This window comes from Rhinocladiella mackenziei (assembly GCF_000835555.1).
Source record: "Rhinocladiella mackenziei CBS 650.93 unplaced genomic scaffold supercont1.1, whole genome shotgun sequence".
Taxonomy (NCBI): domain Eukaryota; kingdom Fungi; phylum Ascomycota; class Eurotiomycetes; order Chaetothyriales; family Herpotrichiellaceae; genus Rhinocladiella; species Rhinocladiella mackenziei.
Window position 1 is genome coordinate 1685746 of NW_013550604.1, and position 13155 is coordinate 1698900.

Consider the following 13155-nt stretch of genomic DNA (forward strand, 5'->3'; position numbering starts at 1 on the left):
TGCCTTTTTGTGCTTTTTGCCGATGCAGATCTGTGATCAGCTTCCCTGCACGTCTGCTTCGGTCTTGGAGTGCGAACCTTTTGTAGCCCTGCTTCAGAGCATGGCTCCCTGTCGTCGATCAGGCGGACTAAAGGGGGGGGGAACTCGGGTCTGCTTGCGAACAGAACGGGCCCCACTACCCAAATCAAGCGCCCACCAAAGCCCAGCTCCTCCTTCAATCATGACAAATGTGAAGGATCGGCAGACGCATTTGTTCAACCGAGATTGACAAAGATGGCTCCTTCGTGTTTGTGAATCGTGGATCAGCAATAGCTGAAAGCATCGTGCAGCGCCTTGGCCGGACATTTCTTGAACTGACATAAGGGAAACACGATCCACGGCTTCGGATCTCGAAGATATCAATTTTGACCAGATCCTTTGCTTTGGTTTGGGACGTCTGCAAACTATCCGGCCGGTCCGAAGTTGGTTCGGAGTCAGGCACGTTATTACGAATCGTATGTAGTATGGCCCTCCTCTGGATGTAGCCGGCCGTTGCCATGTCGTCCGTTTCTTTATCGCTACTGCGGTAGTCTCACTTTTCGGTGTGAGGTCGCATAATCTTGCCTTGGCTAGGTCGTATTATGATATTGATGGAAGAGGCGGATGATTGACAGCAACGTGGTGGTCAGGGACTTGGAGTGCATTTTTGATGGGGAGCTCGTGGTGAACAAGGAGTTCGATCGACCATTTTACCACGAGCCTGGCCACGAGAAGCCGCGGGGCACGGCATGGGTTGCTTTCGCTGGGAACGAAGATCTTCAGGTACTAGCTTTGAAGGCGGTGATGGCCAGGGGTCGTGTGCCAATGGGGGAAAAAGTGTGAGGACTTCGGATGAGTAGCGGCTGCGCCAACAATGAAGGGGGATCAAGTCAAAGCAGTCAATGATCGATACGAGATGCCAGCACTTGTAGCCCGGACAAGGGATGGGCAACTCGCTAATGATGACACGGACTAAAGGAGGGGAGGCCAAAGAGATCCGTCCTGCTGTTGGAGGAACGGGAGGGAGAGAGAAAAAACATGTCGTGTCTGACAGTCTTCAAATTATCATCACCTACGGAAATTTTACAGTCAGACGAGTTCATTATCCTCAATCCCATTCAGCCCTTCGTGAGTTTTCTTTCGAAAAGTCATGAATGATAGATCGGAGAATCTGTCTCTCTCCCTATCTGCGCCAAGTTTCCTAACGTGAACCTACGCCTATTCCTAAATCAAACTTGACTCCTTCTGACTGCTTTGATATCAAACGGCTTCTTCAGAATGCTCTAGGTCTTCCCAACTTAGCAAACAGTCTCCACATAAGGCGTTGTTTTGATAGCCGTCAAGTCATGCTAGCGGCTAGTCACTACCAAAAGAATCTCCTACGGTATGGGCCAGTTTACAAACTTCATGTATGCATATGCCACGCATCCGAAACCCAATCCCTCCCGCCGAAGACTGCGGCCAAAAATTTTCAAACTTCTCTCATATCCGACGTGCATGGAAAATACTTTGACTTTCTTTATGACATTTGCAGAAGACTTGTATGGTGCTAGCAGTTGATTTGCCCTGCCGCTCACCGCTCTCAGGAGAATCGTATCTGCGGCTTATGCACCGACTATATCCCGCCAGTGCAGACGGGAGTTTTGGGATATGGACGAAACCCGGTCCAGCTGAAATGGGCTTCCCGGACGGCGGCGCATGAAATATTGACATAATGATCGAATATCCTTTCAAGTTTCATTCGGGAGTTTCGGTGACCGTTGAACACTCAATCCCGGGATACAACCGACCAGTCGAGACACTTGCGGCTTACCAGTACTAAATGCCCAACAAATACCGCATCTGTAAATTTGATTGGTATGTCTGCCTGGAAAGCTCACTGTTCAGACGGCCCTGCCCAGATTTGGAGATTGATTCAGACCGGTGAATCAATCCCTCATTCCTCTCCCTTGCGGAGTTTGAGTAGAAAATAGACGCGTGGTCGAGAATAGGACAGACAAGCCCTAGGTGTAGGAGATCAAACACACCATCGCTAAATATGGCACGCCCTCTATACAATTGTATCGGCCTCCAGTAAATCCTATCCGCGGCTGGCGAACTGGTTGCATTCAATGAGAGCACGAGAGTGTGAAAACGAGCTACAAATCCTGGTTCGCAAGACGGTTCTCGTCAAGTGAATTGGGCTGTCGTAAATATTCCGTATCCTGTTAGATAGATATATCGAGAAGAACTGCTAACGTCTCGTTTCCACCTGTTGCTACAGGTCTCGCATATCATAACAAACTGTTCCCTACACAGGCTGTCATCACCATATGGGTCCAAAATTGTTTCTGCTTTCATATGCCAACGTCACCAAATCCCCACAAATCCCGTCTTCCAAACTCCTTATGTGATGTACGGAGGCAACATATTGCGGAATCTCATACATTTGTGGAATAGTTACCGGCATTGGGCTCGACCCGGATATCTGGAACAGACACTCCTTGGGGTGGCGGTGTCGGGCGCAGAGGAGCAGTGGCCTGAGGAACCACGCCTGGCTGTCCAGGTATACTCATCGGAACCGGTACTTCGTCTCTCTGCGACTGCTGTTGCTGTTGTGCGAAGTAGGCTCGTGGGTCACCCTGACTAGGAGGAGCTTGGTCGATCGCCAATCGAGGCTTATCGTCGTCGTCGCTAAAGTCGTCGTCGCTACTGTCGGCGTTATCACCTCTTTCTTTGCGTCGACGGCGCCGTTCTTCTAGTTCGGCTTGCCATTGTCGTTCACGGGCTTCTATGGATGTCGTCAGCGAAAACGCTGGCTCTCCAATTTGAGGCAAGGAATACGTACCTCTGATCTCCTTGGTCTTGTCTGCCAACTTCATGATTTCATCTCTCGACACCACTCTCAGGACGATCACATAGTCGTCTCTTTCTTCGAATCTCTCATGTGCTTTTTCTAATGCTTCTGGATTCACCAGAGCACGACTGATCTTGGTCCATCGTGCGTTTGATGGTATTCCTTCCTTGGTTGCATCTTTCAGAGGTGCAACACCCTCGCGTTCCGGATTGGGGTCTTCAGGGAATGGAGTTTCCCGAGGTGGTTTCAGAATTCCCTTCGGCTTGATTTCCTCTTTCTTCTCCCCTGGCTCGACCAATTGGACGCGCCGTAGGCGGCCATCTTCTTCGCCGCCCGGTGACATGGTATGTTGGTCTAACGATGGTTGTACATCTCGCTCGTCATCTCGAGAAGGTGCCCTATCCCGACGTGGTCGAGGGGGCTCACGAGCTTCCGTGTCTCTTTCTCTCTCATATTGGCGCGGAGGGCCTCTTCCAACAGAATCCTCGGTCGTATCAGACTCGTCGTCTCGCTCACGTCGATCTTTGTGTTTCTGGCGGCGATGTCTTCGTCTCTCATATCGGTCCTCGCGGTCACCAGCTGCATCGTCAGCCCTGACCTCGTCTCTTCGACGGTCGTGTGGAACACGGTCCCCGTCCGTCAATGTCAGATCCCGTTCCAGACGGCCAGCCACTTCATCAGGGCTCGGGTCCTCGCCGGCATGATGTCGTCGTCTTCGGTGTTTGCGTTCTTTGCGATCCTCACCGTCCGAATCATCTTGAGGACTCCGAGAACTCTTCGCCACCGTTCCCGCAAGCCCGCCTGCAGCAGCTAAACTAGCTGCAGTGGCAAGTCCTTTGCGAAGACCCGAATGATCTGGGCTAGTCTCACGACTCCGAGGCTGACGACGATCTTCAGGAGGTCGGTTATTTCGGTCAGATTCCCGTGGCTTCTCACGATCTCGATCTCGATCCCGGTCCCGTTCACGGTCGCGTTCCCGTTCCCGTTCCCGTTCCCGATCTCGAACACGATCGGGCTCACGAGGTTCTCGCAATATATCTCTTTCTCGCTCGTCGCGATATTTATGCTTGGGAAGCCTGTCGTCGTCATCTGGCCTGTCTCGACGTGGTTTCGCGGGAAGACGAGGTTCCGGGTCTTCCCGCGCAGATGAATACCCATCTTCGCGGTATTGATGCAAGACCGGGGCTTTGATCGATGGGTGCCGACGTGGAGGTTCAGCTGATCGATCTTCCGTGTCGCCGCCACGTGGTCCCGGGTATCGAGCACCGGCATCACTCCTCTCAATCCTTTCCAATACGCGTGAAGAGGAGGGCGGAGGGCCAAGATCCCTTCTCGGGGCCAGTCGATATTCTGGTCCTCCGATGACACTTATAGGCCGTTCCCGTCTCCCGACACTTTCTCGTCGCTGGGGAGGTCTCGAGGATTCTTGTAAAAATTGCTCCTTTGGGGTTGTGTAGGAAAAGCCTTCATCCTGCAATGATCCATGACTGGAAGAGTAGGGATAGCCATTGTAGCCACCACGACGATGATATTCGGACTGCCGGCTGCTTCTCATAGGGCCGAGTCGATCTTGTTCGGCTCGTGTGGCGCTCGAATGTCGATAATGATGTCGGTCTTGTGACGTGGCAGGCACGAGATATCGTTCTTCTCTTGCCGCCACAATAGGACTCCGTGGATCGTCACGGGAAGAACTGATAATAGCGGGTCTAATACGAGGGGGCGACGAGGGTCTGTTGATAAATGTACTAACAGGCCTGCGGGTTTCGGAGCCCGTTGTGGAGTTGTTCCTTGGACGGACAGGGTATTCCGTTCTGATGATGCCACCACCGCCCGCATGGCCGGGATCTAAAAATTTTTTCCTCGCAATCCCTTGTGTGCTATAGATGCTCCCATGGCGACTGGTAGGGATAGGGTCGATGATCGATCGAGGCTGACTGGCATATCGAGTGTCAAAGGAGGAGGAGAAGACCATGCCTGTGGATGCGCGAGGATCGGCGTATCGGCGCCCTGGAGGCGAGCTGGGTCGATATCGGTTTTCGGCCATGACGAACGAAATTCAACGGACAGGCTTCTGATGTGTCTTTACCAACGCATCGAGTGCACGAGGAATGGGGGGATTGCCGGTGCACAGAGAGGGTGGCTAAAGAGGGGTAGTCCGTCTCATTCAGACGCTCGCTGTCAATGCAAAATCATGTGTCAGTAAGATTCGAGTTCAGACTGGTAGAGGGCGTGTGGAAGAAATATTGAGGGAGTCTGATGTCAGGAAGTGGGATCTGGGCAGGGTTGAAACCAAGCCGAGACCCATATAAAGCGGCGATGAGCCACGAGCCTCGATCTTGAAGGAGGTGTCGAAGATGGTGTTACAGAGATCCCGTACCTCGTGGGAAGGAGAAACAGCGCATCAACCAAAGGAGAGGCTTGGGTTTTGCTTGTGAAGAAGGTATATGAAAGAATGCATGAAGAAATTCGTACAGGGAGGACAGCGGACAGAGGACAAGACCAGCACAGGTGGCGGTGGGGCAGTGGCAGTGTACAGAGCTGTTACGAACGGTTGCTGGGTATTACTTTGACTAGATCGACGTCATACGGGACTTTTCCCCCTCCTCACATATGTTGGTATTTTTTCTAGCAAATTGCCCTGGCCTGCACCCTCGCCCCCGACTTGCTGGCTGCGCTCTCCTTCGAGTATACCCAACACTAGTTGTCACGATAACGTCAATAGACTGCTCTACTGTATTGTACCTCATTCTCTCTATTTCTTCTAGTACGCAATCTCCCAAGTGATCTTCCCATCCACCAAAGAGGTCACTCTTTTCCTCTTTTCCATCATCACCTACTCGACCGTAGGCACACCGTTTCGAGAAAGACTGGTTGCCTTCCTGTTCACATGATGCGCGGCTCGCCTCTCCCGGTACGACGGTTTCTACCCAACCATTCTGACCAACATTTCTCCTTTGCTTCCAAAAGCACGCCGATCAAAACGACTGCGGCCCAATCTCGTCTCCATTGCTCACGATTTCTGGCTTCTCTTCGACCACTATTCTGTCAGATTGTTGCTCGGTCGCCCCCGCGATGACTTCAAAGAAAGAATGTCCAATTCTACAGTTCCACTCCTTGTCGTTAGCGTGGTTGCCTATTCCTCAGTTCGTTCGGGCGTTAAATTGTCGACCAGACTTCTCGGTAACATCCCTCTCTCCCTCTCAAGCCGGGCGCAAATACCCCACCTGCTCTCGACAAAAAAGCTTCCAAATCTTCCGATATCCGCCGTCGGGATATTCTGTCGGAGGGGACGGGGTGTGCTCTCTCAGCCTGATTGACTCCTGCAGACAGAGGGCCTGTCCCTTCGATTCGATTTTGCACCAAAATACTTCTGCTTCGGACAATCGTGTTGAATGCCGCATCCCAACACCTGACCGATGGCCCTATATTCTGTGTTTGCTTTTCCAGGCTGTCGGTACAGGAGGCTTACGCACACTATTCCGGGGCGTTCCAACTGGGAAGTCAACGCTTACGAACTCCATACTACCAAGCCATTTTTCCCGCATTCGTTCAAGCCCTGATCCCTGTTCAATGTCAATGGAGCTCTCACGACAGGTCGGAATGGTTCATTAATTCCATCGATCGATGCCCCGTTTTGTTCACGATTCAAAAATTTCTGACATCACGCTGGGCACGTGAGCCTCGGCATCTTTTGGTTTAGGGGGGAGCCCGCCTTGTCGACCTTTGCCTGCTATTCAAGTCCCTCGCCGCAAAATCGGGTCGGATTCACCAAGGCGTTCACTATGGTCCAAGGCAAGAACGTATGACCTTTCTCGTCCCATTTGCACCATGATTGGGGCTATGTTCAACTCGGAACCACGAATATTGAGTTGTCATTGGGATTTGACGCTTCGACGTCTGGGTAGGTTTCTCCGAGCTTTTCATCACGGGGCCTCGTCCATCGATATTTTCCGGATGGAACCGACCGCAGAGATCTCACTAAACTCCTTCGCATGACCCCGCATGTTCTCATGGAGCCGGCAGAATATATGAATGACCTCAGGACGCCTATTGACATAGCCACTCACTGCACGGTAAGTTTGAGGTGGTCAACAACACGTGAGCGAGACTCGTCAAAGGTGAGGCGTGAATATAACACTGATACTTCGGATGTCGGTATTTGATATACCACAGATCCAACTTGACGTGGCTCAGACACGTCCCCTACCTCGACCCGAATCGTCAACAAATGTTGAAGATAAACAGGCTTCAGACCAATAGAAGTCTCAGTTACCATGATGCTATGCTCAAATGGGGTATTTTTGTCAAGTCGCCTACCCTGCTGTTGGAGAGGCGAGGAGGCGTCTGCCGCAAAAGTCCTGATGCTTGAGGGGCTTCCATCCAGGTACTTTGTTGTAAGTTAAAGGCCTCACATTTTGCATCACTGTATACTGTCTTCAATACTACCATGCTGTATTCGGGCAAAATGAGCTGTGATAGCCGTCATTGTCCCAGAAGGATTCGAATATATATCGTGCTTGGAAGTCAATCAGACACTTTCTCGACAACTTCTTCCTTCACTTCGAACATTCCTTTTCGCAATTCATTCCAACCAGCTCCCTACAACCATTCCTTCTTTGCTCGTGTTTTCATCGTTTACCCAGACAACAAGGGCGAAAAGGCACGTCACGGCAAGCCCAGACCTTCATCTTTGCCAACCGTTATCAACAGTCATTTCCTTGAACCACCACGCCACTATTCTGGTCTAGGCTCCGTACCAGCGAGATGAGTGACTTGTGGACGTGCCATAATTGTGGAGCAGGTCCATATCTCAAGGACACCCACGTCGCGTGCGTCGAGTGTCATCATCGCAGGTGCCCTCGTTGCCCCAACGGCAATCAGATTCATTCTGCATTGGGTTCCAGAAGCCTTCGTACAATCCCAAACACGGCTCGACAATACAGCTACAGTACGAAGGAGCCGATATCCGGCACCAACAGTCGCTTCCACCCAACCTCACTTCGAAGCAAAAGGGATCTCTGCCTCGGGACTCGGCCATCCATGGCAGGATGGTGGTATTGCCATGAGTGCAATTACCTCAATAATCCCGCATATTCGAGTGAGAGATGTTTTCAATGTCCTCACGTGCGCTGTTCTTATTGCAGGCCGGCTAGGCGTTGACATCCAAAAATAGGAGTAACAAGGCTGAGTGGGAACGACGACGAATCTGCAGTCCTCAACGAATCACAGCCTCGACATTCCATCCTTTGTTTGTCCCCCACACGCTCATTCGACAAGTCGGCTAGCATTGGAGCCCCATCAACATTCATTCTTTGGCAGACCTGGCTCTATTGACCACCGCCGCAGGTTCTTCATTTCTTTCCGGTTTTCATACTTGTTTTTCCATTTCCTTCTCGACGCTTTTGCAACATTACCTTAGCCACCATGATCCAAGGATATCCAAAATCGGTCTTGATCGGCCATGCAAAAATGTCCCTCACAGTCGCTACCTCCTTTGCCCACCTGTTTCTTTTCAGCCCTGCGGACGCCAGCACGCTCGACCGTCAATCTTTATCGGGGCCCACAGTACCGAAATCAATTTTGTTCCGGTCAGTCGGTCAATCAGTTGAAGGATTCATCTATTCAGCTCTTCATTAATCGAGGTCCCCAGTCCTCCTGCATCCTGGATCCACGCGCATTGAGCAAGGTGTCCCTGTCACTACCCACAACGACATGTGTGTTGGTCTCACAGCACAACCGTAAGCACATTCACACTTCTCATTCGCTTCTATCATGTCGTTACTACACCCATTTACTGATGGATGATGAATGGCCCCTTTCTTTCTGGATCGGTGAATTGCGTTGGACGCGGCCGTTGTCGTTGAGATAAATTTGCTTTTGATTTTCTTGGATAGCTTGCAACGGCTTCCAAGGCATGAATACAATACAACCAACTCTCATTAAACAGCCATGCTCATCCCATGTCTTTGTTTCTCTTTCCCTGCTCGTGATTCCTTTCTTTGAATTCTCTATTTATCTTTTCCCTTGGGTCAAAAGGTCTCGAAACGTCAAATCGACATATGTCTGCTACTAGGACCTCGGCATATGACATGAATGGGGACAAGAGAAAAAGGACGGCCGGCGGGAAAAGGATAACAGCGGTCGAGTGTATGCAACGTTGAAACACCAAGATGTACTATCGATAGAGCATCACAGAGATCACCGATCGCCTGATTTCCCTCTCGAACTGCCTCTGTTGTGGCTCGTGGTAGTAGTCGTCGACGTCCTCCGCCTTCTTCTCCTCCTCCTCCTCCTATGTCTTCTCGTCCTTGCCCCTTTCTTCTGGGTCTCAACTTCACTCCCGCCGACGACATGCCCGTCAACATCAACATCACCCTGAATCCCCGCTGTCCGTCTCATTTTCTCCACTAAAGGCCCAAGCTTGTACATGCTTCTCGGATCCCTGTGATCAGCCAGGGGCGAAGCGTGGAGTGGGATGAACCAGTCGAAGACCGTACATCCCATGACCTCTTTAAAATTGTTGAACGGGCCGATGTCAAATGGATTGGCGCCGGGGACGGTTTCGAGGATGGCAAATGTGCGTGTCTCCTGCACTGTTGGTGCATGGGTAAGGGATGGGGGTACGGTATCATCCGGTTGTGAGAGTGATGACGGAGGTGCATCTCCCTGTGCAATGGTGGGATGAGGTGGAAAAGGAGGGAGCGATTGCGGATCGCAGGTGGTCTGTAGAGCAGGAGGATTGTTCACGTCCCATACTCCTCGAGCCACGCTCTGTTGACTATCGTTCAACTTCGCACCATACTGCTGGAGAATCTGGAACTGCTCCGACGGCGGCCGAGGGTAAGTGATTAGCCTGAGATCACTCCGGCCGGAGGATTGATATCTCTCCAGCACCCGGTTGGGAATGTACACGGCCAAGTACCAGACCTTAGTTTTGCGTGTGAAATTTTCAATGGTCGTGGAATTGAGGAATGCAAATTGAAGGCTTGACCCGCACATTCCTGCTGTGAACATGAGGAAGAGTGAGGCGAAGATCAGAACTAGAATCCAATGGACGTTCACGAAATTCTCTTCCCGTTGGCGCTTGGCGAAGTAGTATGCCATGAAGACCAGAGTATTGAGGCAAAACCATGCGGCCCAGAAGGTGAATTGAATAAAGTATTTAAATGAGGTCTCGGACACTATCCCTCCGACCCACGGACAGAAGTGATCCATTTTTAGTACACAACGGCCAAGTTCGCTGCAGTGATGTGCTCGGTCGGGTTTGTAGTTGTAGCATGTTGAGCAAAAAGGTGGACGACCGTCCCAGCCACACACGAAGACATCTTTGTGCCAGAAATCCTGGGCGCGGAAGCCCTCGTCGTCGGGTATTTGGCGTAAATGCCGGGGCGTATATCCTTCTGTTGAATCGTATTCGAGGGCGTCTTCCTTGTTATTTGGATTCATGCTCTTCCGGCGCTTTCTCTCTTTCTCAATGTACCATTGTGACCCGCGGGGCACGAGACCGGGATTAATCGCAATCGTCTGAAGTAGTCGGCCAAAACAGATCAGAGCGATAAGGAGGAGGAGGTAATATATGGTAAGAATTGCGATGGCGGCACCGGTCTGTGGGCGGACGAATATCGACGGGCGAGGATTGATGAGATAGTCAATGCAGACGCTTTTGGTCACTACCCATGACGAATAAACGATGATTCCGAGCAAAAATACCGGGACAATTCGAGCCGTAATAATGTGTCCTCGCTTGTTGGACTGGCCGGGTCGCATGGCTTCTAGGACGGAAGTAATGTGGTCTGGATCGGGAACATGGCGGCCTCGCTAGATGATCTGATATGACGAGTCCAGAAGAATTTAATGCGACAAATGTGTATCATCGGATCTGGTGATAGAGACGTTCTGGAAGTTGGTTTTCTCGGTTTGAAGTTGTCTTGTCGCCTGCGAGGCGGACAACATCAGCCACAATATTCAGGGAAGGTATGCCGACACAAGATTCTCATTCCCTCTGATTGTTAAATTAATTGGATGCAAACTCATGTGAAGAGAGGTTCATCTGCTGAGAGGGTTTTCGTTGCTGGATGAGAAACATCCCCCTCCTCGGGCGCTAGTTCAAATCCCGGAAGGAAATGACGTAATTCGTGCTCAGCAGATACGAAACGGCGAGGAGGATGGTCAGTTCCTATAGCAATGTGCAGAACATGCAAGCCGGTCTATAGAATCATTGTCGATGTTATGTACGAATTGACTCATTTCAAATATTCCGGAGGCCAGTCGCCTCGCCCATCGATCTAGAATTTTGGATTGGTCGGACCATTTCACATCAAACTGCCTTACAACACTTCATTGTCACGAGAACTCTTCTTGCCACCAACCCTGGCTCAACATATTCAAGACTTCTCAATTTTCTCTCGGAGAATGCCCTTCAACGTGACCGCATCTGCCGCAAACTTGCTGATACCTTCTCGGAGCTTCTCAACAGCCATTTGTTCCTCGTTGAAGTCGAAGCGGAACAACGGCTCATCGGTGATGTAGGTTCGCTTCGGAATGTCCATGGCCATAGCATCTTCGGCCTTAAGCTTCTTGGGGACGGGGTCGGTTGAGTTGTAGAGGTCCTCGAGCAAGTTGGGTGAGATAGTCAAGTAGTCGCAGCCAGCGAGCTCCGTGATCTCACCCACGTTTCGGAACGATGCACCCATGACGATGGTCTTGTAGCCATACTTCTTGTAATAGTTGAAAATAGAATGTACACTCTTGACGCCGGGGTCCTCCGTGGCAGCGAAATCCTTCTTCATGGCCGCCTTGTACCAATCGAGAATACGGCCGACGAAGGGAGAGATCAGGAAGGCACCGGCCTCGGCGGCAGCAATGGCTTGGACAAGAGAGAACATTAGGGTCAAATTGCAGTTGATGCCCTCCTTTTGCAAGATCTCGGCGGCCTTAATACCTTCCCATGTGGAGGCAATCTTGATCAAGACGCGGGATTTGTCAATGCCAATGGACTTGTAGAGCTGCATACTGTGTGAGCCGTGGTCCATTTGGTTCTCCAAAAAGAAGAAGGGGGGTTTTCTTACTTCAACAATGTGGCGAGCCTTGTCAACAGAAGCTTGGGTATCAAAAGAAAATCGAGCATCAACTTCGGTAGAAACTCTGCCAGGAACAATCTTCAAGATCTCCTTGCCGAATTCGACCAAGAGCCTGTCAAGGGTGGCATCAACTTGTTCGTCAATTGTCTTGCCCTGGGATTTATGTTTCAGCACTTTTGTTTCTTGGGATAGAGACGCTCCCAACATACGTGGGCTTTGCCATACTCGATAGCCGGGTCCATCAATTTGGCATATTCGGGTTTCTTAGAGGCGGCAAGGATGAGAGAGGGATTGGTGGTAGCATCTTGAGGCTTGTACTTTTCAATGGCTGCAAAAGGTCAGAGGGTATCGAGATATCGGGGAGGAGGGAAAAGCGAGGAACATACTGTTGAAATCACCCGAGTCGCAGACGACAGTCTTTGAGTTTTGTTAGCTTGATGAAATTGTTTGAGGGCCGGGATTGCACAATGGTGGGGGTTGTGACATACGGTGCCAGAGGCTTTGAGTTGGTCGAGAGAGGAAGTCATGGTTGCTGAGAGAATAGAATTGATTGACCTTTGGGACAGAAGTAGTTGGGTAGAATGGGGATTCAGGAGTCAGTAAGAGAGAAATAATATGAGGCAAAATTCTCTGGATGAGACGGAAGCTGTCTGAATTGTTTTTTAATGGCGCTGGCTCAGTGTCTATGGTCATGTCTTGGGCTGTGACGATGGTGGGGTGGGGGGGACGCAACAGTCAGTCTACTTGATTCCTTAAGGCGAAACTGTACCCCCAGCACCGTCAGTGGCTTCTCGTTGGCGGAAACTCTCGGGCAGCCCAGGAAAGGAAACCCAATACTTCCCAGCAGTTTTTGGCTTTGATCGGATTTTATTTTTGATTTCCCCCAGCTGCGATCTGTTCAATCGAACTGACCTCGTTTCAATATGGCATTTGCCTCATCCTAAATGCTTAGGCACCCCTCCATATTGCAAGCAATCGAGATCTTGTTCATCTATTTACTGGCTCTCCTAACCAAACCCTCAGCTGCCCCCCCTCCATCCCGCTGTTCGATCACCCTATCCTCTCTTCAATATCAAATACTTTTCTTTCCAGCCACTGATCATCATCCTTCGAGCATGTGTCCAAGGATCCTAGCCAGCTAGGCTAATTGCGCCGAATCGCCCGCTCTGCATCGCTTACTTCAACCTCCAATCGTGACTCAGCGGTGCACCCTCCAATATC

At 50.8% G+C, this 13155-nt stretch overlaps 3 protein-coding genes across 3 annotated transcripts; all 3 read right to left on the reverse strand.

Moving 5' to 3' along the window:
* Positions 1 to 2438: 2438 nt before the first annotated feature.
* On the reverse strand, positions 2439 to 4898 carry Z518_00590 (uncharacterized protein; the record flags this gene model as incomplete). The annotated part of the gene is made up of 2 exons (XM_013421192.1): positions 2439 to 2788; positions 2846 to 4898. The coding sequence occupies 2 exons, from the start codon at positions 4896 to 4898 to the stop codon at positions 2439 to 2441; spliced, it is 2403 nt and encodes an 800-aa protein (XP_013276646.1).
* Positions 4899 to 9052: 4154 nt separating this feature from the next.
* Z518_00591 (uncharacterized protein) lies at positions 9053 to 10621 on the reverse strand (the record flags this gene model as incomplete). Its single annotated transcript, XM_013421193.1, has 1 exon — positions 9053 to 10621. The coding sequence occupies one exon, from the start codon at positions 10619 to 10621 to the stop codon at positions 9053 to 9055; it is 1569 nt and encodes a 522-aa protein (XP_013276647.1).
* A 617-nt stretch (positions 10622 to 11238) lies between these two features.
* On the reverse strand, positions 11239 to 12461 carry Z518_00592 (transaldolase; the record flags this gene model as incomplete). The annotated part of the gene is made up of 5 exons (XM_013421194.1): positions 11239 to 11859; positions 11923 to 12087; positions 12144 to 12262; positions 12321 to 12351; positions 12423 to 12461. The coding sequence occupies 5 exons, from the start codon at positions 12459 to 12461 to the stop codon at positions 11239 to 11241; spliced, it is 975 nt and encodes a 324-aa protein (XP_013276648.1).
* Positions 12462 to 13155: the final 694 nt, after the last annotated feature.